The following is a 27373-nucleotide window of genomic DNA, read 5'->3' as shown; positions in this document are numbered from 1 at the left end:
GAAGCCTTTTTACTGGGGCAGTTCTGCCTGAAAAAATACTTTAAACCCTTCTCAAATACCAAAGAGTTCATCATTTATTTTCTCGGTATGCAAATAAAAATGTTGACTTCGGGGCTGCTGTGTTTTAATTTTTAGGTACTCCTAATTCTACCTTGTTTTTGTCGTTAATCATAATGTATATTATTTTATCATTATTATTAATTTTTGGTTGTTTGGGGGAAAAAGAGGACTTAGAAGAAGGAAATGCATATTAAAATAGAAGCATCTTTGGAGACAAATATATAGATTTCAAACAGAAAGTTAACTTATAGTGATAAAATGTTGTATGTTAAGTTTCAACAATTAAAGAAACCCAAATATTGAATTTCTCATAGTCATTTTAAGTTTCTCAGAAGGCTTATAATTAGTGCCATAGGAACATTCATGAGAGACACATAGTAAAGTTTCTATCTGTTGTGTAGTTTTGGAAATTAGAAGTACTATGAAACCTTCTATGGTAAGGAAACATAATAGAAATAATATGTGGTATTTAGTGTGTTTTAATTGTAACAATAAATCTGCTTTTACACAAAGGGTCTCTATCCAGAATCACATGGAATTGTTGGCAATTCAATGTATGATCCCGTATTTGATGCCACTTTCCATCTTCGAGGACGAGAGAAATTCAACCACAGGTGGTGGGGAGGTCAACCAGTAAGTTTTGCAGTTTTTGGTGTGTGTGTGTGTGTGCACGTGTGTGTGTGCATTGAAACATTTCATCCCTGAATTTATTGCCTATGGTGTTAAAAATGCATATGGTTTCTTCATAGTTGGTGATTTCTGTCTTTTGGTGTTTTATATATATGTGCTATATATGTGTACGGTGTATATAGTTATATGAACACATGTTTACATGTTTATACATATGAGTACTTATACATGTGACATACATATGTGTATGTGTGTAAGATTATGATTATAAAAGTATAAGGTGAGTTCATACTAGGCTGACTTTGGTGGAAATGGTGGCATGGGGGTGAATTTCAGAAACATTTTAAGAAGAAATACATAGTCAAATCTTATTGATTGATCAGCCTTGGGGCACAGTATAAAAGAGAAGTCAATGATAACCCTAAGATTTTGACCCAGGTGCCATACTGAACAGAAATAGAAACTTGCTGAAACCCACAGTAGATTAATAAATTCTATTTAATATTTTAAAAATTATGGAGGTTAAATAGAATGGAATCCTATGTTGATTCTGAAACAGCAGATTAATGCTTTGAAATTAATCACCCTGCTTACCTCAGATCAACTGATTGGCAGAAATAAATAGTAACTGGCTGTCTCTGTACACTTCTTCCGGTGGCTGCGTGTATGGGAGGCGGCTTGCTCTGGTCAGACCCGAGCAAAGCAGTAGCCGAAAGCCGTGGCTTTTTGAATGTGCAAAGAGCCCAGGACCCTGGTCAGAACATATGGTCCCCAGAACCATGTAGAAGAAAGATGGCAAATGGTTGCATCTCATGCCAACTCTTCTTTTTTTTTTAATTGAGAAATCTTCACACACAAAGTCCATCCAAAGTTTACAATCAGTGGCTCACAGTATCCTCACATAGTTGTATATTCATGGCCATGGTCATTTTTTTAGACTGTTTACATCACTCCAGGGAAAGAAATAAAAAGAAAAAAGAAAAAACTTGTACATCCATTACCCCTTACCCCTCCCTCTCATTGACCACTGGTATTTCAATCTACCCTTTTTTTTTTAAACCATGTATCCCCTCTATTAATTGATTAATTTTCCTTATCTATTTACTCATCCGTCCATACTCTGTATAAAAGCAGCATCAGATACAAGGTTTTTGCGATCATATGGCCACATTGTAAAAGCCATATAGTTAGTTATACAGTCATCTTTAAGAATCAGGTCTACTGGAACACAGCTCAACAGTTTCAGGTACTTCCCTCCAGCCTCTCCAATTCCTGCCCACTGTTGTTCAGTGGGAGTGGCTCCCGGGAGCTCTACTTAGGAAAGAGGACTGAGATACCTTTGATATCTGCCATGGCATAAGAAGTAGGAAGTGTCTACCTTCCATGTATTTTCTGCCCCTAAATGATTCTGTACCTGGAAATGTTTGTTACTGCTTATGGTTAGAATAAGGAATACAAAGAAAGAAAAAAACATTTCTATTTTCCTCTGAAATTATCGCTCTTTGAGAAGTCTGTTGTGATCCTACTGCATGCTAGATAAAATCAGCCTGTGAGGACAAAGCAGGGGCTTTTTTTTTTTTTTTTTTTTTTTTAAGTTAAACATTAGGAGGCTCCTTGTCTGTCTGCAGCAATACTTCTTTATAACGGAGGTTTCTGCCTCTGCTGTCTTTATTCAGGCTTGACTCCCAGAAGTCTGTGAGGGTCCAGGCTGGGACCGTAAGTGAAATTTGTTTACAGGGTGGATTTCACAAACACAGTTTATGGTAGAGGAGCATTTTAAGACTAAATAAAAATTATGGAAATGAAAGCTCTTTCAGGCCATTGCTATTTGGTCTTTTATATTAATTTTCTCATGAAAGCCAACTTGCCTGAAGAACCACAAAGGATATACAGAGAAACAGTAATTTTATCAAATTGGATCACCTTACACCGAGTGTTGACATTGGGTTTCCTCTGGGTTAGCGTGACTCAGAAGATGAGTCCACATGTTAATTAACTTCCGCAGAAAGGAGCCAAGGGATGCTGTTAACTGGCTTGCTGAAGCAAGGCCTCTGTTTCAGCTCTGTTTGCCTGTTCCTCACTAACTCTCAAAGTTGACACATTTAACCAAATTTAGTACTCTCCTAATGCTTACCAAGACTTGTGGTGAAGCCGATTTGTGTTTCTGTCGATCATATTGAACAAGATGACCACCGTAAGAATTCCAAGCGTGTGTGGTATCTATAATTTAAAAATATATGTATTTTTGAAATTTGGCAAAGAGGAGGGGCATGTGGCCAGAAAAAGCACATTCTATAAGAAAAGATGGGCCTTCATAATCGTCCCTGAGCATTTAGATGATACACATGGATGGTTGTACATTTCACAAATTCATCAGTGAAAAAATTAATTGGAGTAGAGGAAATATTTATAAAATCTGAGAGTGGAAATTAAATTAAACTCAATGTATTTTTATTGAGTGCTTAAACCATGCGAGACATTTGGCTAAATAACTCGGGGGTCAGATTAAATGGTAATAAGAGCCACTTCCTCTCTCAGCTTAAAATCTGATAGGATGAGGCGTTTATTTGTCAATGTCCATTGGAAAATATTTTTATCGTTTCCTCTCATAGAGCCACATTAGCTGTGTTTTTATTTTGCTAATCTTCAGAATGCATGCTTTTTTTTTTTTTTGTATGCTGTATGGTGGGGGTCATATTTCATTCTTTTTCCATGTGAATGTCCCATTATTGCAGCAACATTCGTTGAAATTTTTTTCTTTTTCTTTTTTTTTGCTTGTTTGTTTGTTTTTGCCATGTGCATGGGTCGGAAATTGAACCCAGGTCTCCCACATGGCTGGTGAGAATTTGACCACTGAACTCCCGCATGCATGTTTTTTAATGCAGGTCCTTAAGTGTGTTTGTTTCTTTGAAGATTTCCTCTGTTATGAAATTTCAATTTCTGGTTCTATGATATCTCAAGTCGGATGTTCCCTCTTCAGTTTAAATCTTGACCCAATACTGTGGAGAATGAATGGAACTCTAAATGTGGAGATTTGAGAAACAAGTCCGATACAGGCCATGCTTCAAATCCTCTAAAGTGAGGGCTTCTTTTTCTTTTTTTTATTAATTAAAAAAAATTAACAACAAACAAAAACATTAATATATCATTCCATTTTATGTATATAATCAGTAATTCTTAATATCATCACATAGTTGCATATTCATCATTTCTTAGAACATTTGCATCAATTTAGAAAAGAAATAAAAAGACAACAGAAAAAGAAATAAAACGATAACAAAAAAATAAAGATTATACATACCATACCCCTTACCTCTCGCTTTCATTTATCACTAGCATTTCAAACTAGATTTATTTTAACATTTGTTCCTCCTATTATTTATTTTTATTCCATATATTCTACTCGTCTGTTGATATGGTAGATAAAAGGAGCATCAGACACAAGGTTTTCACATTCACAGAGTCTCATTGTGAAAGCTATATCATTGTTCAATCATCATCAAGAAACATGGTTACTGGAACACAGCTCTGCATTTTCAGGCAGTTCCCTCCAGCCTCTCCACTACATCTTGAATAGCAAGGTGATGTCTACTTAATGCGTAAGAATAACCTCCAGGATAACCTCTCGACTCTGTTTGGAATCTCTCAGCCATTGACACTTAGTCTCATTTTACTCTTCCCCCTTTTGGTCGAGAAGTTTCTCTCAATCCCTTGATGTTAAGTCTCAGCTTCTTAAATAAGGCATTTCTAGGCAGAGTTTATATTTTCTAATCACTTTCCACGTTGCTTGACCAAAGTTACTTTCTGCCAGTATTGGTGATGCAGTGTGAATTGCTGCAGCATAAAAATTCAGGAAAGATGGCCTATGCAAGAAAGAGACACAAAGAAAAGAATAAAGTTAGAATGTGGGTGAACTTCAAGGCAAAAGGAATTGGTTTGGTGGGAAGTCAACTCATTGCTTAGTTTTCTTCTTGTATATTTATTACCTGGGTAGCTGTAAGCCAGTGATATACTTTCTTTTTGGGAAAATTTCTAATTTTTCTTTATTCTGTTCTTTCTTTTCCATATGCTGTTATAAACCTGTACTTTTTCTTTTCTTTTTTTTTACTATATCTTTATATCAATATATTATAAATGTCTTTTTTTTTCTTTTTTACTGTATCTCAATGTATCCAAGATAAGATCAACTCACCTGTCCCTGGTCCTTTGCCTTTGCCTATGAGACACATAGTCATAAATTTCAGTAGTCATATACCTTAAGTGGCCTCAGGATATACCCTCTAATGACCTCCCATTGGAGTTTCACATTATTTCTAACATAAATCTGATCACATTCTTCTGAAATTATTCACATGCTGCTTTAGACTGTGAGCCCATGGGGGTGTAGCAACTTGATTTATTTATCCCTGTATTCGCAGGCGCTAACCCAGAACCTGGAACATATAGTCCTCCACTACTGTTTTTTGTACCCCCTCTGAGGCATGCCTTGCTTGTGCCACCTTAAGGTTTGTATAAGAACAGGGCTCCTGAAACTAAAGGGAGAGATGTTTATTTGATAAAAATTTATATTTTGGGTAGTGCATTTCCTAATTTAACTTGTATGGTCAATTTAGTTGAATACCATAAATACATTGAATCTTGAATAGGGTGTGAGATTTTGTTGGTTTGCCTAGGTTAGTGTGATGCGCCAGTAAATCGCAGAGTGATTTGGGTAGTGAATAAAGAAATATTTGCAAAGCCCCTTTGAGGGAATGAGGAGAAAGGAAGAAATATTCAACTTCCCTATTTGAGAATCTCTGATATTCTCACAAGCAATGGGGAACCAAATCAATAGGCAGAGCCGTTTATCTTGGGGTTTGTACCTATGAAACTTATTCCTGCAAAGGATAGGCTAAGCCTACTTAAAATTAGGCCTAAGAGTCGCCCCTAGAGAACTTCTTCTGTTGCTCATATTTGGCCTCTCTCTCTAAGCCAACTCAGTGGGTGAACTCACTGCCCTCCGTCCTATGTAGGACATGACTCCCAGGGGTGTAAATCTCCCTGGCAGTGTAGGACAGAAAGCCTGGGATAAGCCAGGACCCAGCATCAAGGATTGAGAAAGCCTTCTTGATCAAAAGGGGGAGGAGAGAAACGAGACCAAATAAGTTTTCAGTGGCTGAGAGATTTCAAACAGAGTCAAGAGGTTATCTTGGAGGTTATTCTTACACATTACATAGATATCCCCTTTTTAGTTTACGGTGTATTGGAGTGACTGGAGGGAAGTACCTGAAACTGTTCCAGTAGCCTTGATTCTTGAAGATGATTATACAAAGATACAATTTTTACAATGTGATTGTGTGATAGTGATGTCTGATGCTCCTTATATACAGGGTATAGACAAATGGGTAAAAAATATGGGTAAAAATAAATAAAGGGGGGACAAAGGGTAAAATAAATTGGGTAGATAGATGGAAACACTAGTGGTCAATGAGAGGTAGAGATAAGGGGTATGTGGTATGTATGAGTTTTTCTTTTTCTTTATTTTTGTGGAGTGATGTTCTAAAAAACGATCATGGTGATGAATACACAACTATGTGATGATATTGTGAGCCATCGATTGTATACCACGTACACAGACTGTATGTGTGTGAAGATTTATCAAAACAAAAACAGGACTCCCTCTTCTTAGTCCCATGGACCCCAGGCCACAAGTTAGCAGCTTCATTATTCACCTCATCAGGCCCTCACACCTGGAAAGCAGCCTGGTTGGTCCATATCCCGTGCCACGCCTCCCCTTCCCCCCAAAACCTCACATTTGTTCTGACTCTCAGATGTCAGCAATTGACCTAGTTTTCTCCTGAGGCTAGGGCCCCAGCCGTTCCCTCTGGTCTCCCAGAATTTTATTTGTCCTAGCTCTGTACTTGTGGATGCACAGGGAAAATCTCCCTGCAAAGATCTGCTAGAAAGACTGAGATAGTAGATCATTTTTTAAAACATGTTTTTTGCTCATTTTGTTTTTCAAAACTTCTCCCTTTCTCTCATAGCTTCACACATTACTTATTTCCAGCGATAGTTGGATCTCACATTTAGACCCCTGTGGTTTGAGTAGGGAAACTTTCTCACAATCTTTAATTTCTTTATTATGCCTATTATGAAAGATTAAAAGGCATAAAGGGTTGGGAATAAAAATTAGGGAATAAAGGGTAGGGCTGAGTGGGGTTAAGTGCTTCCCTAAGGAGGTGATTATTCCCGGTAGCATATTGCGAAGTACAGTTTATTCCCATTTGTCCCTTTTACAAAATGTAGCATCTAGGATACACAGGTTGCAAACTGTGCCTTCAAATAAAGCAGGACAAAGGAAGAAACGTTGGGATTAAAGGCAGGAAGCCCACATTCACTGGGCTTTTATTTTGTTCTATGATTTTGAACTGTGTTGTTTGACCAACCTCTGAGAATTTATTTTACATTTAAATTCAAAGAAGTCATAATTTCCATTTTCTGAGTTAACAGGGAGCTAAGAAACTTTTTTTCTTTCTTAATCTGAGATTTGTTTTCACTTTTCTATTGCAAGGAAAAAAAAATCCAACTTTTTAGCTCTTTTTTCCCCTCTTAGTAATTACTAGATTTAGTTTCTGAGCCTTGAAATATATTATATACATGTGGTCTACAACAGGACTTTTCTAGCCATTTGTCACATGACCTAAGACTCCATTTTAATTATGCTTCAGTCTTGTATCATTTGCTAAACCATGACAGGTCAGCTTCATTGCTACTGGATTCTTTTGTTTGAGATTTTTTCATGTGGCTTTTATTTCAAGCAATCTCTTATATATGTTCCTTCTTTGTACTTCTCTGACCGTGCTCCCAATTTTCTTTTAGAAAATAACATCAGCAGGAGTTTTACCAAGAAGCGGGGAAAAATTTCCTGCTTCTTTTTGGAAAGAAATCATGTTTTTTACCTTCAAGTTGACTGCATATTTCACATTGCTTTCTACAATTGGTTAATATGTTTTCTGATTACGAAGATGTTAACTGTAAAATTTTTGGAAAGTACAGAATAGTATAAAGAAAATCAAGTGACTGACCTTTCCACTTGCAATAGTTTTAGCCACCTCATGTCTATTGTTTTTCTCTATGTGTGTTTCTTCCTTTTAACAGCGCAAGGGCCACTTTGGGGGATTTTGTTCCCAGAGGGCTACTGAGCTAAATGTTAGTCATGGGGCTTCCTGGTGCCCAGAAAATGCCAGCATCAGCATGTAGTCTACAGTAAAAATTTAGAAAGTGCAGGGTCATCATTTGACAAATTTCCTATTAACTAATTGTAACTAAATACGTTTTGTATTTTTAAAAAAATGTTTCCTCCATAACTCCCCAGAACAATCTTCTATTTCACATATGACAGACATTGCCTAGTTACAACCCATGGAAATAGTAGGGCACTGGATTTTCTAGGAATTTTTTGTATATAGATGTACTAAGTCTGCATCTGTTAAAATAAGTATGATAGGAGGTCATGTAAGAAACTGGCTCCCCTGAGATCTGGTGTGATTTTGAGGTACCTCCAGGATGTCCAGCTCTGAATTTGAGCTCATTTTCTTGCTGGTGAGGCTCTAGAAAGAGAATGAATGAAACTCCAGGCTGTGTTTTGAGTTGGGTCAGACTGAGGGTCCCACATGTGGCCAGCTGTCTGGAAAGTATAGGATGTGCTGGGCCAGGCTGAGGAGAGGGCGCTCAGAGCAACATGAGGTCCTTATTTTCTCATCTGCCCCAGGGAGGCAGGTCCTGGCCAGCCAGTTCTAGTCCCACAGGGCATGCAGACGGGGTGAGGAATTCGAGCCCATGCAGTTGAAATCCATTAGCAGCCTGGAACTGGACAGCTCTGCAAGAACACTGTACTTTCTCCTGCCCACGCCTGGCTTGCCAGCTGCAGCCACAGTGGTCCCTTGTGGCCCCTGAGGGGCCTGGCGACCCCTGCTGAACTCCTCTAGGCCAAGCAATCCGGTTAGTTCTGAAACGGTGGCAGAGCCTCTGGATTCCCCATGCTTCCAGATGACCTGCTGTCTCAGAAAATGATTAAAGATGTTTTCCTGGAGTCCATCAGACACTCTTCAAGTCTGGACGTGGTGAAACCAGAAAGGGGGCTGGCCGTAATTCATAGACCAGTTTTTGCTTTGGCCTGAAAACAAGCCACAGTTCTCGATTTCGCTGGCCTCCATTCTCTTCTCTAAAGTGAGCAGATTTCTTCTTGCACGCTTACATTCTATGGGTCACTGACCACTCTACGCTGTGTTTAATGTTCCTAGAAAAACTGGATGACATTTATTTCCATTACTGTGTCATGATGAAGACTGAAATTTATTGACTGTTTACCAAATGCTAAGACACTGTTATAAGGACTTTAAATGTATTATCTCATTGAAGGTTAAAATAATCCTGTGGGCTAGGTAGTGTAATCTCGATTTTAAAGGAGACCGGTTAGAGGTTAAGTGACATACTGGAAAACTGCATGGCTGATGGCTGGCAGAGGTGAGGCTTAAAATCCAGGCTTCTTGTTGAGAGATCCTATGTTCTTAGCCACTGCAATTTCTGCCTCCCACCAGTTTGGACTATAAAGAATATTTTTAGAAGCTTAATGAAATGCTGGGTTCATATAGTTCATTTAGTTTATCTCAGAAACTTATTGCTAAAATCCCATTTACTAAAAGGCTAGGTAAAAGATATGGAGAAAATTCAGGTTAAAAGTAGTCTCTTTTAGTTTCTTATTCATTGTGTTTAAAACAAAACAAGACAAGCTAGGCCCCACAGCTCTGGCATCTGTGTGCCAAACTGGGGGTCTTCTCTGTAGGCTGTCAATAGTAAAGGAAACATATGATCCATTCCTGGGTCCTTTGATGAGCAGAATTCTGCCATGTCTGTGAAATAGTCAAACCAGGGATCAGAAAAGTCAGGTACAAAGAGATTTTTGAGGTGCAGTAAGTTTTTTTTCATTTTTAATTTTTTTAAAGTTTCTGGAATCATAGCAGGACTTTTGGGCACTTTTGCAGAAGATGTTTAGAATAGCCTTTATGGAAATAACAATTCCGACTTCCAGATATGAAAAAGAAATGCTTACAAATAATGTGAGATTTATGGTGGGGTGTGCATAAGACATAAGATATCTGATCTAATATATTTTTAAAACGTTTTCTTCTCTGAACCAAAAACTCAAAACATATTGTAAGCCTCTTATATTTTCCTCATTAGCTATGGATTACAGCGGCCAAGCAAGGGGTGAAAGCTGGGACGTTCTTCTGGTCTGTGTAAGTTATCTTTATTTTGTGAATGTTTGGAAACTTCAAATTACGACTCAATTTATGAAACATCAGTTTAATGTCTATTTCATTCCAGTTAAAGGCAAAGGTATTAGAGCTCTTGAATATTGGCCGAAACAAAATAAGCTTCCAGGTATTTTCTCAAGAATCTTTTTTCTCTACATCCCTCCCTTCTCCCACCTCTTCCTCCCACACTCTCTTTTCTCTTTCCTTTAGAACCTTCCTTAATAGAGGCCAGTTCAGGCAGATTTTCTCTTCTAGCTGTCCTTTAGACTTTTTGTCCCCGTTTTTTGGGTTTGGGTAACTGGCCACCTAGGGAATATATATTTCTTTTGGACTCTTTATTTGTTACTGCTGTGGTTTGCGATAGCATTTTCCATAAATAGATTACAACATGCTGTATTTTTATTTTGGGTCACAACTCTGAAAAGCTGGTGAGGTTTTAGGCAGCTGGGGAGCTGATGGCAGTGGTTGAGATAGTAAATTCCGGAAAGGAGACAAAGAAGAGGCCTCAGTTTCTCCTGCCTTTCCCACTGAACTCCAGGATGTCCCTAATAACGAAATGGGACTTCTGCCCCTCCTCACAGAGGAGATGGGAGATTACTAGTTAATGTTCATAAAATAGTCTTAGGATGAAACTTACCTAATAGAAGTGTCAACATGTTGATTTTATTTTTTTAAGGCACTTTAGTAAGAAAGGGAATCTGTTTCAACTTTCATGAGGTTTTGTCCCCACTGAGATGTTCTTTCCATATTTTTTTGAAACTACCTAAAGCTGTTTCCATATTTGCCTCTTATGCCCTAACAAGAATCTGACTATTCTATAATAGTAGTGTGCTGAGAAGGAGTCACAGGTTCAAATTAATGCAGAATGGCAGCATCTACATTTTCTAAATTCAGGAATGAAGTAGCTTTTACAGATTTGAAGGGCTGAATTAACACTGGATTTGGTGATTTGAAGCTAAGACAGAGCATCTCTTTATTTTTTTTTAACAGGTTTGCTGAGTGGAGAAATAAGTGTGAGTGTGTTAGAAATGACATTGCTTGACGTAAATAGCGAATTGATTTACTAATTTATGCTCCTGCATTACGTATTTTCTTTAATCCATGACTGTCATGGATGATTATAGAACCTCTTCCCTTTTGCTCCTCAACATATTGCCTGGCAAAGTTGCCCGGTGCCAGCAACATAATTAATACGTGGTCCCCATCCTGACCCCCCTGAAACTGCACAACTTCCTTGAAAAGGCACAGTGTTCTGGTTTCAAATGGCAATTTTCTCCACCCATGTCAAACCACTTTTAAGAAGGTAGCTCTGTGTGCTCCAAAGATGTCTGCAGTTTTGCTTTGCTTCTTAGTCCATTCTTCTTTATTTCTATATCCTAAGAGTGACTTGGTTTCATTTTTTTTCTTTCTTTTTATTTTTTGGAAGCTTTCTATAACTTGGAAATAGATAATTATATTTCTGTTTTTTGGATGGAATATATATATCAAAGATATTTATTTACACATAGTTCATTCTAAAAAAAGGTGAAATTTAAAACCAGAGTCAAATCATAGGCTTGGACTTTAAAGACCCTCTTTTTAACCTGGTGCTGCTCTGCAACCTCAATTTAATCTTGCTTTTTAAATGATAGTATTTCATTCTAGGATTACCCTCAACCAATAACTCAGTATGGTCCTTTATATCAGTTCATGTTCAAATGCGGTAATTCTCATCATATATGAGTATTTAGATTGATTTTAATCCCAGCTCTGCTACTTATTGGCTTGATAACCTTAGACAAGTGATTTAATCTCTTTAGTACTTATATCATAGGGTGCTGTGAAGATGGAACAAATTAAAAGTATTGCATAGGGTACTTGATCCATAGTGAACAACCAGTAAATTATATGTTTTGCTATTCACATCACCTCTTTCAACATTGACCGGGCAATGATTATGTATGTCCTAAAGGTAATTTGTTCCCCTTTTACCACTAAATACCTCATCTAGCCCTTCATTTTCATTCATCTTTTGTTGTCCTGCCTAATATACTTGTCTCATGACAAATTGTACATCGCTCAACAATGGTAAAAACAGCCACGTGAGCCTTATTTTCCTTTTCATTTAGACACATATGCATCCTTAGATTTGTTTGTGCTGTTTCTGCCTTGTATTTTAAACATTATTGCCTAAGGACCATAGCGAAGTTATTTCATAAAGATAATCTAGAATGCCTCGGAAACTTAGAGACAATTTTGCCCAACTCATTTTAGAGATCATCACATTAAGGCTTAGAGAAGTGAAATGCTGTGCCTACTTTTATACTCAGGACTAATCCTCAAACCACTAGAGTCTGCCCACACATACTGAGCCCCTGCCCCGAAATAATAACCCCCCAATTATCTTTCTAAGAGGAGGATGGTGACTTCTCCATAACTCATTTTGATACGGGTATCTTGCATCTTTTTTTCTACTCATACAAATGCCTTGAACATAATATGCCTTTGACAGTTCATGAGTGAGTATATCATCTTTGTGAACCTGAATCCAGTACAGAATGATAAAAGGTAACATTTTTGTAAAGGCTTTTTATGTGCCAGACATTGTTCTAAGTGCTTAACATGTTATTTCCTTTAATCTTTACAATACCCTTATGAGATAGATTTTCTTGTTATCCTCACTTTACCAAGGCACTGAAAGGTTAAGAAAGTTGCCAACAACTCATCCTGAGCACATGTTCTAGTCAGGATTCAAACCCAGGCAGTCTGATCTGGGTGCTTTTATTCCCTACCCTCCACTGGTCGAATACCCTGCTGATGGCAGAGCTAAATTCTGTTAGCTTGTATTTTTCCATTAGCATCAAGCGAGTTCATCAGAATCTCATTTTTGTGACTTAACACCCATTATGTAAAATAAAGCAGCTTTTAGGTAGGTAGTGAAATAAGGTAAAATGAAAAATCTACAGCATTTGCTTTTTTTTTTAAGTTAGGGAAGAATTCAAAATATGTAATTATTTTGTTCAGATACAAGGGATTTCTAAGTATTGAAGAATTAAACGCCTTACGTGATTAACAGGGCTTTACCATGCCAATTTCAATCTCAATTATAGAATATAATAAGAAACAGGGTCACATTTACTCAGTGGCATCTGAAGATATTTAAATGTGGACTTGTTTTATAGTAAATATGATTTAGTAAATATGATCTTACTAGTATACTTGCTACTTACTAGTATTCTAGCTAGGATAGTATAGACGATACAGTGAATAGAATTTTCTGCACTGGTTTGATAGTTCTAGGCAGAGGGGGCCAGAGGAATGACAAATGCCTGCTCACTGGAGAGGCTGGAGTTGTGGGTGGGTAGATGGGTGAGTGGAGGCAGCTGCCTGGTTGGAGCGCCTGCCAACTCGAACCATCTGTGATGGCTCTGAGGATCTCTCTTTCTCCTAGGCTTGACCCTAGCTCAAGTCCAGCAAGACTGAAAGATTAAATGACTTGCTCAGTGTTCTGCAATAATTTTTACTAACAACCGTCAAACTTGCACTTGTGTTTGAATTCATCGTGAACATACTTCTAATGCCTGGTCCTGATGAGGGGAGTGTTATTCTCCTAGTTGGGAAAGAGTGAGCAAATTGCCCCTTAAGTAAAGATACCACTCAGTTTTGGGGCATCTCAGTGTAAATCAGTCTGAGATACAGTACTGGCATGTTAACTGAGAGCTCTTCAAGCTAGTGCCAGGTTTAGGGTAATTATATTTCAACAGAGGAATGTGACTTAAACACAAAAGTCATTGTGGATGAAGATTATATGCTCTCTGTCAAGCCTCATAATTATATGTGACTATCATGATTGATTTTTATAGAGCTGGAAGAGAATTTCAAGAATGCCCTCTCTAACCCTTTATTTTATAGAGGAGAAACTTAATGTTTCAGGTTAAATATTTTCCAAAAGTTGTAAAGCTAATTAGAGGCTGAGCCACAACTAATTATGATCATTAATAACTGTTGTAGCACTTACTGCGTGCTCGGCTCTGTACATGCCTCTCACAGGACTTATTTAATCCTTATAACAAGGCCCTGCGGTGCTCTGCTGTTATCTTTGTTTTGCTGATGAATAAGAGTGAAGCTGAGAGAAGTCAAGAGGCCTAAGGACAGTGCCAGCAAGTGGCAGATTGGGGATGTGAATGCTGGTTAGCGTGTGGCCGCAGCTTGTGGTCTCACCCCCAAACCGCGATGGTTCTAAACCCAGGGCCCTTTCTGCCACGTCCCGCTGCCCGGAGCAAGTGTCTGATCAGCAAGGCGGGTTTCCTCATTTGGGCGGTGAATCAGAGTTTCCAGTCTCATCTTCTGTGGCCGAGGTTGAGCAATGTAATATGTTGCAAATGGAAATGGAAGTTTAAACACTGCTCCGAAAGAGGGCCTTTTACTACCACGAAAGGAAACACGTTGTGGTAAACGGAGAGCACTTGGCCAGGGTGCAAGAGCCAGGGGGCTGGCTCATCAGGCTCAAGTTTGTGGGGCTGCAACTTAACAACGTGCTCTGCTTGTTATTACCCCACAGTGTCATCCCTCATGAGCGGAGAATATTAACCATCTTGCAGTGGCTCACCCTGCCAGACAACGAGAGGTATTTGTTTCCTTCTCCCTGCTATTCTCACTTCTCCCTTCGGTAAATTTCTATCTTTGGTTAGAATTGTGTGAAAGATTAGATGAACTGTGAGACAGAACCACAGCCAAAGTTTGGTATTCTTAAAAGTTTTGTGGTTCTTATCCTTAATCATTACTTCCCTAAGAAGAATACAATGAACTTGGGTTAGGGGGACCATTTAATTACACGGATTACAACTATTAATCCTGGTCCTAGCAGCAGCATTTGAGGGGGTTCTGGGCTTTGGTAAATGAACCAGCAGTATCCCAGGGATTGGGCCAGCAGCAGGGAGGACGCATCGCTTCAGCGGAGTCCTTCTTTGGGCTGTAGGTTACACAGCCTGTGTGAAGGATCACGGGCTCTGTTATCTTGGGAATCAAAGACCTGGGTTCACTTTCCAATTTTCCTTTGGGCCCTTTGCTTCTTGAAGGTGGTAGCAGGCAGTTGCCCCAGTGTGGGGAGGGGGTAAGGGGGGCAGCAGATGTGGAAGCAATAGAAGACGAAAACCGAAGGAGATGGGTTTTCATTAGGAATAACAACATTGTTTGGAGATCAAGCAACTTGATCTGAGAGGATTTGTTTTTAATATGTAGGAATATTTGATGTTCTTTGTTATGTGTGATTTGAAGGAGATTCTGAAACGTTCGATTTTCCCGTAGGCCTTCGGTCTACGCCTTCTACTCCGAACAACCTGATTTGTCCGGACACAAATATGGCCCTTTTGGCCCTGAGGTTAGTAGCTTGTCATCTGCCTGAGGACAGCCTGTGTCCTTAGGCTGTCTCACCTACTGGCTTTATTTCAGGATTTGAAGATGGTCTCTGGGGGATGTTGTTATCGACAAGGTTTATTCATATTCAGAAAATTACAAAACTAAAAACATTTTTAAAAATATCTTACACATGCCTATTCTCTTACAGGAACTTCATTTCAGATTGATTTGCTATTCAAACATAACCTAAATTTGCTGTTAATGGGAAATGAGATGTACTCCAGTCCTGCAGGTGTCAGTCATAAGGCGAAGGGTTGGGAAGTGTAGGCATTTGCCATTCTTGGGATTGCAGTGAAAAGGAATCTGGAGATACGTACAATATAAAACACTGCAACTGAGTTTCAGTTCTCTTAAAATGATGATGGAGCTGAGTAGCTCCAATAGCCTTAGCAGGTGCAATCATCCAAGCATATGTGTTAAAGTATAAAAGCCACTTTTTAATTTGATACGTTTGACATATGTATATATATATACCTGTAAAACCAGCAACACATCATGTGTGTAAACATATCCATCGCTTCCAAAAGTGAAACTAATTCCTAATTGAGAGGAACAGAGTGATGAAAGAATCTGTTTAGCCAAGCAGTATGGATACCCTTTTATGAAACACTCAGGAATCTTAGTAGAAAATACCCAGTTTGTTAAGTAGTACCCAGTACAGCTCCAAGTTTAGGAAGTGGAAAAGGGATGGCTGTGTTTTATTATGTTCTTCTTTCATCTATACATGGAACTCTTCCTGGAATTATATCATAGATCATTTTAAAATATGATGGACATTGCAATTCTAAATCTTTTAATATAATAAAGGTTTTACACCTCTCTTTCCTAATAGAGTGGTGAGGTCTACATCAACATAACAAAACCTGATTTTGGATGAGAAGTATCTCAGAAACTCTTTGTTGATGGAAATTGCCACCCCTTCTCTAATAGTTTGTGAGAACACTGATGTCTAATTAGGTTCACTGCATTTTGGCATAAAGATGACATGGAGATACAGATAAGTGTATCGTGGTTTAGATATTTTTTAGCAAAATGCAGTATGTCTAAGCTAAGACAGTAAATGCTAAAGAACCATAATATTTCTAGATACTTGAACTTCAATAATTCAGTGGTGATTTTTTTTTAAGCAGTAAAACCTATGGCTACGTGAAACCATTCCTAGTAGATCTTAAGTCATTGAAATCACGTAAAGTCTGGTGCTTTTTTCCTTTTCCCTTTGATGTTTACTAGGGTTGGCATTATTGTGAAACACAAATGATAAAATGAGATAAACATCTGCATACATGAAACACAGAACTATAATGACTGTTTTGTCTTTAGGATGATGACTTTCTTTGAGATTAAACTGAAGTGAACAAAAAGAATGACTTATTAAATATCATTTTTTTGTTTAAAAAACAACAACAACAACTAAGTAGTTCCTTGTGGTATGTGCCCTATTTAAAAGTTCAATTTGCTTCGACAATATCCCCTAAAAATCCCTGTGGCATAGGCAAAGCCTGGTTTGGTGTAGTCACTCTTTTAAAAGAAAGATGGTATGTAGAGGTTTTGAGGCTACTCAGATCGCCTGACTGGTAAGTGGTGAGCTTGGGGACAGAACCTTAAGACCTCAGCCTTCCAGTCTAGGATTCTTCCCACAGAGACACTTCATGCTCCTTCACTCCAGAGAATAAACAAAGTGGCCAGTAAATATCTTCAAATGATACGGGATATTTTCTTTATGTCAAAAGTTGGCTTTGAATTAAACAGATGAGATAAAACTTATAATCTTCAGTTCCTTAAAAGTGATATGGCTTACCAATAAATGTTCTTTACAAATGAACATCTTTGGATTCTGCTATGTATAGTGAGTTACAATGACTTATTTGAAAGTACATGTGTGTGCTTTTTCTGATCAAGAACCAAACAATTTTTCTTTTAAGTACTGAGCAATGAGTGAATGAAGCATGCTATAGAATGCTTTAAAATCCGGTAAGGGTGGTTCCATGCCCAGAGTGTTTCGTAAATATATAAACAGGGACTTTTCCGATAACATTTTTGAATGATGAATTGAGAGTATTCATGCTATGTTCTTTTTAGTATTCTACTTATTGCAACTGGGGTATTTGGTATATTCACTGGGTAAATCACTTTTAATAGGATACTTTGGAGTGTATCTTCAGTTATAGTAAATCAGTCGTTTTCTCCTAAGACAATATTCAGATTTCAACTATTTCTCATTGGATCCTAGGAATCTTATTTTAAATGAAGGAAAATGAAAATGGTTTACACCTTTAAAATGGAAACCAAAGCAAGCCAGCAAAACCTCTCTTCTCTCTTAGATTTATTGGCTTACATAATTATTCAGCATATACCTTTGTTGTGTGTGTAAAAATTATGTGAGCTGAGCGGTTATTTTAAAAATCAGTAGTGGGTTCTCGTTTACATATGATGAGAAAATACTTTGCATTTGAAGTTTAACTGAAATGAGTTTAGCAAAACGCTGTGTATTACAATAAGAATTCAGTTAACTCGGTCCATTTTTGGGTTAATATTTGAAAACAAGTTTTTCAGGACTATTTCTCAAAGGCTAAAAATGAGATGACCAAATAACTTCAAGAAATGGTGTATTGCTCCTGGTTTCGTAGTGTACTGGTGAATGTTCAAAAATATGCTTGCTTTTGATTATTGGCGCAATCTTTTCCTCTTTGACCTTCTCTGCTTTCTCTGTGACCCTCGTTCGGCTGCTCTTCCAGGCCTAGAGGCAGAGCTTTGGCTGGCTAGTTCCTACCTTCAGATGGCAAAATATCCTTCTGAAAAGCAGGGAAATTTGGCCTTCTACTTCCCCCATCCTCTTAATAACCTTAGGCTAAATCTTCTCCAGTCAGGCTGAAGTGGCTGATCAATGAGAACTTAGCTTTCATCCACCTCTAACATTCGAGAGAGGAAATACATGCAATATAATGACCAGGTAAAAACCTGTTTTGACTAAACCCTGTCTTTCCTGCTGCCCCTTTAACCTGCTGCGATTGGAAGGGCTGGACTTTGGAGCCTTTGGAATGTTGAGGTCTCTTGCAAATGGCCTAGTGTCTGATCTGCAGACCTGAGCGCGAACTGAACATATTCAGTGACCATGAAATGGAAAACCTTTTTTCCCTTTCGCTGCTCTTCTCGTGGAGATTTGCCTAAAGCTAGAAGCATTTTTAAAAACCCCAAAGTCTGTGGGGTTGTGCCTTTCAGTTGCTCCGCCGGATAGAGAGGATGAGACGGAGACAGAAGTGCCTTTGCAGTCGCTTGCCCTGGGAACAGTGAAATCGCATGGCAGATGTCCTCCTTCGATACACTAACATTGATCCTCCTCCTGCCCCTTCCTGCATCTGAATGACTCCCTGAACAGTCCCACCGAGAGAAGTCAGCTAGGTAGACAGCAGGGCTTGCTGCTTTAAATTCACCTTTGCACCATCAGTAAATCAGAGGGCTGTTTTTCTCCAACATTTGGAGGTCCCGAGTGGGTCTCAGTCTTATTCAGTTTACCTGTGAGCCTTTATTGCTTTCGGATTTCCCAGACCAAACACATAACATGGCCATGCTCCCCCAAAAAGGAGGTTTCTGATAACAGTATAAGGAGACTCTTGATGTGCATACCAAAGATGAAGAGATCTTGTTGACTTTTTCCTTTTTACAAAAAGAATTTTCAAAATTCAGTTCTAGTTGTGATTACCCTTTGGCTTAGACTTCCTCTATGTTGGAAGCCTCAATTGCTGGTGAGAAGTTCTGTTTCCTGCTGAGAGTCCTGATTCATAGAGCTACATTTATGATTAAGGAACATCACTTATTATTTATGTTTTATTCCATTCTTGGCTTTTGATTTTTTCCCTTATACTTGCATGAAGGTGACAGTTGATCAGAATCTAAGTTGGAGCCACCTACATAAACTCTAATCGTTACCTTGAAATGACCAAGTAACTAGTAATCTGGTTCAGTTTTACACAAATACTTTATCAGTGGGGAGCTTTCCCTAACCATGGACCAGTCTCTCCCAGATGCAGAAGTTATAGGATGGAGAACCTCCCCTTCATGTCACCTTCAGGTGTAGCTGAGTTGGCCCTCAGCCAGCAGAAACCACCTGACTAGGTTCTCCTTAAATTACATTCTTGTCCTCAGTAAAGAAACTGTGACCACAGCATCAAGATTGGTTCAGGAAGCTTCTCTCTATAGAGTTCCCTGAATCATCCTTTATACCAACTTTTTTTTTTTCAATTAAGGAGCCTTAGTCTTCCTGACTAAGACTCTGCTGACCCCAGATGGCAAAGCTTGAGCTTTATTATCTGACCCAGAGGGACAGACGACTTCTGAGTCCAGACATCTCTCTCCGCCAGTACAGGAGAGTAGTTATGGCTCACCTCTTACTCCGGCTAAGAGACCTAAGAGGAAGGTTACCCCTAAGAGGAGACAGGAAAGACCAGTTGCTCCTCCAAAGAAAAGAAGAAGAAAATTACATAGGATGGATCATTATGCTGCGGAAACTCGCCAGGACAAAGTAAGTTTATCCATTGTTCCAAAGCTTTGTGGCGGGCAGGTTTGAGTTGAAGGTTTTCTTAGCATCTTGACTTGAATATCTGATGAATGAGTTTTAGGAAAATTCTGGTGCATTGTCCTTGGCTTCAAGTTGGAAAGAATCTTGTATTTCAGAGATGAACACTAACATGAAAACTTGAACTCTCAGCAAGACAGATACAGGGGCCTTTACCCCCAGTACCTTGAAACTATTACTAACATTTAGGTTTGAGTGACTGCTATGAAGGCTATTGGTTTTGCTTGTGGTTTTTTCCCAAAACTAATCCCAGTGGTTGATAGCCCTGGTTCTTGAGGATTACCTTGCAAGGTACAGGGAAAGTCCTCAAAGACAAAGCAAGAATAGAGCTCAGTAGGAAATTGGCTTAGACTAATGGGCTATACATTTGGAGATTTTTAAAAAAAGGCCTTAGATTAAAGAAAAGGGGATAACTGAGACAGCAAGAAAGAAGACGATGAGCTGTATGCTTGTATTTTGTTTGTCATAGAAATATGAGTAATCTTCTCTTTCCAGTACGTTCAGAACTAAGTATGTTTTACTTTTCCCCAAACCTTCAGACACTTCTGAAGCTGTGTCTTGTGATTGTCTGGCTGATCTCTAAGAAGCGGCATTAGCTATTACCTGACATGTCCTGCTGTGTAAGGCAGAATCATTCCTTGCCAAGGATTGACATATGTTCTGCTTTTGGAAATTCTTAGCATGGTCTTCTCAGAGGCACGTTCTACTTGGTCCTTATCTGTTGATCTCTTCGGGTTATGCTGCACATATCATCCTGAAGCTCTCAATTGTGATCTACTTTTTGTGGCAGGACTCGAAATTCCAACTCCTGATTAAAGAAAAAAAAATGTTTGCACCTGTTTTCAGCAATGAAATGATATGAGGAAAGTTCTTGATTAATCTGTGATGATGCTAATGGAAGATAATGTTATACTGTCTGAGTAAAAATTGTATGTGGATCCCTTCTGTTCTTAGTCATTGTTGGTATAGGTGTTTGATCATCGTTAATTTGTAAAAGTCATCTTAAGTACTGTCTAATAGTTGTCTGATGAGCTGTTTCTTGAAAATCTTTCCATTGCACAGCTAGAGTTGAGTGTGAGAGGATATGCCTCCATGTAGGCTGTTAGAGCCTTCCATTTGAAGCAAGAAAATGAGAGCTGGATTATGTTTCTTAGGTTTTGGAAATATTCTTCAGAGAACTGAGTTTTCTTTCTTTGTGAGGCTAAATGAGATGTCTTCGAGAACAAACTCAGTGGTCCACTTTTGTTTGCTAGGACTGTTGCAGATTCTTACTTTACCCAAGATCAGCATGAAAGGAACTAGCTTGAAAAGTAGTAGCTCATTTCTTAGAATTGGTTCTTCCTTAGGAAGTTATTGCCTCAGAAATGGACAGTGGAGTTCTTTGGAATGTAGGATGGATGCTATCGTATTCATGATGTCCACATTAAAAACCCAACCGAAGGTTACCATTTCAGAACTGCTTTTGATTCACTTAAAGTCTCCATCTTCTTGTCTTGACTCAAGGCCTAATGTGATTTTAACTAGGAAACAAGAGGCTTAAATTATCCATCTAACTTTCTGCTTATACGCAAATTCTTATGTTTTAAGGACGTTGTTACATTTTAGAAAGGCCATATATCTCTTTAAAAAAGTATTGTCCTTGATAGTATTTCTGATATTTTTATACCAGAGAATCTTCAGACATTGGATGGGAAGAAATTTTAGTTCTCCCGAAAGAACACAGATATAAAGTGTTTAGGTCAGATTTGCTTTATGAATGGCAGGCAAATCTCCCTAGACAAAGCTCTGCCTCTGGGCTGGAAATTTTCTTTCCAGAATGTTCTAGGGGTAGAAGATCTATGAGAAACTCAAACTGTGGGCACTAACTTGTTCCTTCTTCCAGATGACAAATCCTCTGAGAGAAATTGACAAGATTGTGGGGCAGTTAATGGATGGATTGAAACAATTAAACCTGCATCGCTGTGTAAATGTCATCTTTGTTGGAGACCACGGTAAAGCTTTGTTTTGTTTTCTAATAGGACAGAAACACAGATATTGTTTCCAGTTGGACTGTGGAAAGGAATCATTGCCCTCCCAGGTGGCTGTTAACCTATTCCCTTAATTTCAGGTCAGGAAAGGAACTGTCAGGCCATGTCTAAAACGTATGTCCCGAGAGGACTCTGGGTTCATTTTGCTCTATCTCCACATTCTTTCCAGGAAAGGCCATTCTATGAAAATCTGTCTCTTATTAAAGTGTTGCCGGCAATATGCTTGTGCTGTTAGTTGCTTCCCTGTGACTATGACATTCAGGTGACAATGCATGGTCCTTGTCAACCACATCTCCAAAAAAGAGCCCATAGAATTGATATGACTAAAAAATTAATCTAAATAGGATGAGAAGGCAGAAGACTTAGAATTCTTGCCAAAGAAGTAGCATATAGGTAAAATATATGTTTCCCTCTATTCACTGAGGAAATTCAAAGCTCAAACCAGAGGATACTGCTAACATAGAGAAGACTATTAAAGGGAAGAAGAGAAAGGTTTTCGGAGTCACTTTAAAAAAGCAGAAAAATTCATGACCACTTTTTTGGGGTGATCATGAGCATTGCAAATATTATATTATTACAGCCTTGGGATTGGGGGTGGGGAACTTAGCATTCTTATTTCACGAGTGTAGAGACTGAGTTCTGGAGAGGAGCGCCTGCATGCCAGAACTATCAAATTGAAGTAGTGACTCTGGAATACTGGGGTACTCCCTTTTGGCAGAGGATTTGGAAGAAGAAAATTGGTTGGCTCTTGAATGTGAAATGTGTCAGCCCAGTTATGAATGACAGACAGTACTGATAATTAGGCCAAAGAGTCACCCCCAGAGAACCTCTTTTGTTGCTCAGATGTGACCTCTCTCTAAGCCGACTTGGCAGGTGAACTCACTGCCCTCTCCCATGCATGGGACATGACTCCCAGGGGTGTAAATCTCCCTGGCAATGGAAGACAGACCTCCTGGGATTCACCAGGACCTGGCATCATGGGATTGAGAAAGCCTTCTTGACCAAGGGGGAAGAGAGAAATGAGACAAAATAAAGTCTCAGTGGCTGAGAGCTTTCAAACAGAGTCAGAAGGTTATCCTGGAGGTTATTCTTAGGCATTATATAGATATCCCTTTTTAGTTTGTGATGTATTGGAGTGGCTGGAGGAAAGTAACTGAAACTGTTAAGCTGTGTTCCAGTAGCCTTGATTCTTGAAGATGATGGTATAAAGATATAATTTTACAGTGTGACTGTGCAGTTGTGAAAATCTTGTGTCTGACGTTCCTCATATCCAGGGTATGGTCAGATGAGCAAAAGAAAAAAATAAATAAGAATAAGAAAATGATATGGCAAATGTGGCAAAAAGTTAAAATTGGTATATCTGGATATGTGGAGGTTGGGGGACTCGGAGTAAGTCAGAATTATCTGTTTAGCATTTGTATTATTTTTGTAACACCTGTAAGTTTGGAAGGATGTCAAAATAATTTTTTTAAATTAAAAAAAAATGACAGGCAAATCTCCCTAGACAAAGCTCTGCCTCTGGATGAAAAGTTTTCTTTCCAGCACATTCTTCTAGGGGTAGATCTATAGAAAGCTAAACAAAGCTGTGGGGATTAACTTGCTCTTCCTCAGAAACTAAATGCTACCCTCTGCAAAACCATGTTCCATGAGTTGGGTTTAGTGGAAAGCTGAAGACAGGACAGCGGTCGTGGCATGGCTGATTCTATCTAAGTTGTCCAGAGGTATCAAAAGCATTCATCACATGCTGGAGCAGATGGGTTTCAAGGAGTCACATGCTAGAACACTGTAAAGGCCATCCTTAGATTTAAGCCTTTTCTTGCCAGGCATCTAAGATAAGTGGACTCATTTGGTTTTGGGAAGCCATGGCGTATCTTTCTTTAAAAAGTAGTATGGGCTTGCTTTTCAGAGCACAGGTTTTGGTGTCAGGAGGGAGTTCAAATTGCACTGTGCCACCTGAGAACTGGGTGACGCTGCATGCATTGTATTAGGTGGCCTCTCTGAGCCTCAGCATCTTCATCTGTAGAATAGGAGCATCAATACCTGCTTCATAGAGCTGGTCTGGAGAGTGAAGGTTGATGAAGCTTGAGAAGCATTGAGCACAGTACCTGACTGTCTTTGGAAGTAAGGTTGTTTGTTAACCATTGGGGTGGCATAAGAAGCTTCCTGAATTCCTGGGTGACATCGTATTAGAACATAGTGGCTGTTCATTGTTTTTACTTTTTTCTGAGGGTTTAAATGTGAAAGGACAGGATGTTCAACTTTTACGGTATGTTGGCGTATGTTTCTCTATGTATTTCCCTCTTTTCATACCAATTTATAATTTTAAAAAATGCCTGGATCTGAATTGCAGAAGGGGATAATTTGAATTTCACCAGATGTGGACCCCTCCCAATTATGTCTTATTCTAAAACCTTAGGGTATCCTTTACATTATCATTTATTTTCCCTTTTAGAGAATATTCATGGTAATGAATTGTGCAAAGCAGTATTTTAACCTGTATAGTCCCATGTCATCTCATAAATTTCAAAAATGATAAACATGGTTCCAATAAGCCTCCATTATCTATGGTTCTAAGATCTGAGTTTTTGTTTATTTGTTTGTTTTATCATTAAGAAATTATCCTTGGTTGGGAACCAGGAAACCGATCATAGGGAGGGAGGAATATTTGTTGGTTAAAAACATTCCCTACCTAGACCCCTTTCTCTATGCTGTTGCTGGCCTTCAGTTCTGACTAATTACACTGTTTACAGCTTGTTTCCTGGATTATTTTATTTTTCAGTTTGGATGGTCACTGGGGCTGACGTTTTTCTTTCTCAAATCTAGTTGCCAATACTGTTTTGTCAGTAACATCCAAGGCCACCAATGGAGACAGCGAGGACTGGTGATTATGTCCTCAAGAAGGGAGATATAGAGAGAGGGTCAATGTCATTTTGTGAAAGAGATACAGAACTCTATAGCCCAGTTACTTGCACTACCCCCAGTGGGAAGAGCTTGAAGAAATCTAGGCTATTTTTGTTTGTTTGATTTGTTTGTAAAATGATAGATCTTTTTCATAATGACTGTATGAATAGATTTTTTTTCTTCAAATCATGATTACTTCCTTTGTCTTGGCTGTTCTTGCTGAATGACTTGAAATGATAACGATAATTGGGAGGACACATTTTTCAGTCTTGTAGTGCTGGCAAGATGATGCAGTGAAATCAAAGCCCGTGAAAGATATCTAAAAGCCGCATTTAGAATTTTAAAGTAAAGAAAACTCAAAAGGGAGAGTACCTCTCATTGACTTGTTACAAACTAATTAACCGGATGCCTGGATCTTATCTTCTGTATCTTTGCTGAGATTTTAGTTTCAAAATTGCCTGAAAATACTTTTTTTTTCTTCCCCTTAGGAATGGAAGATGTCACATGTGATAGAACTGAATTCTTGAGCAATTACCTGACAAATGTGGATGATATTTTTTTAGTGCCTGGGACTCTAGGAAGAATTCGATCCAAATTTAGTAATAATCCTAAATGTAAGTTGTTGCTTAAAATTCTGAGTTGTTAGAGTGGTAACATATGGAGTAGGTAATGGCTTGGTCTGTCAAACTGGAATACTTGAGTACAAGTCCTAGCTCTGCCATTTCTTAGCTGAATGGCCTTGAACAAGCCACTGAAGCTCTCTATGCCTCAGTTTTATCATCTGACAAATGGGGATGATGATAGTAGTAGTTATCTCATAGGGTTGCTGTAAAAAGTAACGTATCTAAATCACTGAGAATGGTTCCCAGCACATAATAGCATTATATAAATATTTGCTATTTTTATCATGTGGGAAATGCACTTAATTTGAAGCACTTTATAAACATACATTTCTGTTGGCAAGGGAAAAGCCTGCTCTTCTGCTGAAACTAGAGGGTCCATAACAGGCTTGTTAGAACCACAGTCTGACCAAGTCTGTTTCTTGGGAGACTTACGATGGCTTTTCTACCTTTGTAAAATGATTGGCAGACCTCAGGACAAAAGCATTAAGCCTTGGGAAGCTACGGCTATTTTGAAGAAAAGAATAAAATAAAGAGTAATCTTGCCACATATATTTTACCCACTCAGATTATGATATGCACTGACAAGAGCTTTAATTTGTGGACTAAGATGTCTTAGGTGCTATCTCCCTAACTTTTGAGAAGCCCATGGTTTTATTGGCGAAATACAGCATTTTGGGGGAGGGGGGTTGGGCGTGGAAAACATTGGAACTTGTAACCTTGGGAATCAGAAACCATTGACACTAAAAGCTGAAAGCTTGAGAAAATTGGTTTTTTCCCCAAATTACGCTCCTAAATCAACACAAATGGGAAATGTTCCAAGATTAGCTCCAGGCAGCATTGTGAAATAAACAAAGTATTGATGGTTTCTCCTTTTTGTGCCTTTTCCTGTCCTCAATGTCCTCTCTTTTTCTCTGTCTCCTGGAGACAGAATGACCTTTGCTGAAGACGGCATGCAAACCACTTTGGAACCTCTTGATTTTACTGTTTGCATTTAAAAGTTTGTGCAAGAAAGGTTTTGTCTATTTTGAAAAGCATTTCAGACATCGGTAAATATAATGGGGGCGGGGGGTGGATTTGTTTTAGGGTGGAAATGCGAACTACCAATAGCTAAATGCTTTGTATTTTTACAAAAACACTTTCCTATACATGGCTTCATTTTGTGAGAGGCAGTAAAGTGGAGTGGCTAAGGGTGTAGACAATGGTTGCAGAATGTTTGGGTTCAAATCCTGGCTCTACCAAGCATTTACTGTGACCTTGGGCAAGCTACTTGTACTTCATGCCTTGATTTTTCTCATCTGTAAAATAAAGATTGCTGAGATCAGATGAGAGATTAGATGTATGTTGTATACTTAGATTAGCGCTTAGCACATAGTAAAAGCTATACAAATGTTGGCTGTGACAATGATGTCTCCTCATATCACTATTTCAGTAGATTTACACACAGTCTCATTTAATCCTTCCAAGAGCCTGGTGGTACGTATCATTATCCCCTTTAATCAAGGCTCAGAGTGGGCTGACGTAACTTGCTTGGAATATGGCACAACTGGAAATGTGGCCCCGCTGGGATTTGAATTCAAGTTTCCTGATTCTTAACCACCATACTTTGCTAGAGACCTCTTCCCCTCACACAATAGAAAGCTGAGTACTTGAAAATTGTCCGATTATCCTCCTTAACATGGACTCAGGAATCTATTTCCTTATAATTCTTTGCCTCGCTTTTGAGATTTATCTGAGCACAAGATTGTCCTGTGCTATTTCTTTATCTTCATTATCAAAGAACATGAATGGTGCTTTGGAGGATTGTGGCTTGTGAGGTCGAAGAGGGTAGAGATTAAAAGTGTGGCTTGCTCAGTCACTTTGCTTGGG

The 27373-nt window shown here is 38.7% G+C and overlaps 1 protein-coding gene across 5 annotated transcripts in view; it reads left to right on the top strand.

The window, feature by feature from the left end:
* ENPP2 (ectonucleotide pyrophosphatase/phosphodiesterase 2) overlaps window positions 1-27373 on the top strand; it is a 108810-nt gene that overhangs the window by 53423 nt on the left and 28014 nt on the right. For all 5 annotated transcript variants that reach the window (XM_077167546.1, XM_077167543.1, XM_077167542.1 and 2 more), the window contains exons 8-13: window positions 574-693; window positions 9913-9968; window positions 14527-14592; window positions 15273-15345; window positions 21839-21947; window positions 25373-25498. In XM_077167546.1, coding sequence (XP_077023661.1) covers window positions 574-693; window positions 9913-9968; window positions 14527-14592; window positions 15273-15345; window positions 21839-21947; window positions 25373-25498 — 550 coding nt within the window. The remainder of the gene's footprint in view (window positions 1-573; window positions 694-9912; window positions 9969-14526; window positions 14593-15272; window positions 15346-21838; window positions 21948-25372; window positions 25499-27373) is intronic.

The sequence above is a fragment of the Tamandua tetradactyla genome, chromosome 6 (assembly GCF_023851605.1).
Source record: "Tamandua tetradactyla isolate mTamTet1 chromosome 6, mTamTet1.pri, whole genome shotgun sequence".
Taxonomy (NCBI): domain Eukaryota; kingdom Metazoa; phylum Chordata; class Mammalia; order Pilosa; family Myrmecophagidae; genus Tamandua; species Tamandua tetradactyla.
The sequence above is the reverse complement of the archived record's forward strand: the minus strand, read 5'-3'. Positions and strand labels throughout refer to the sequence as shown.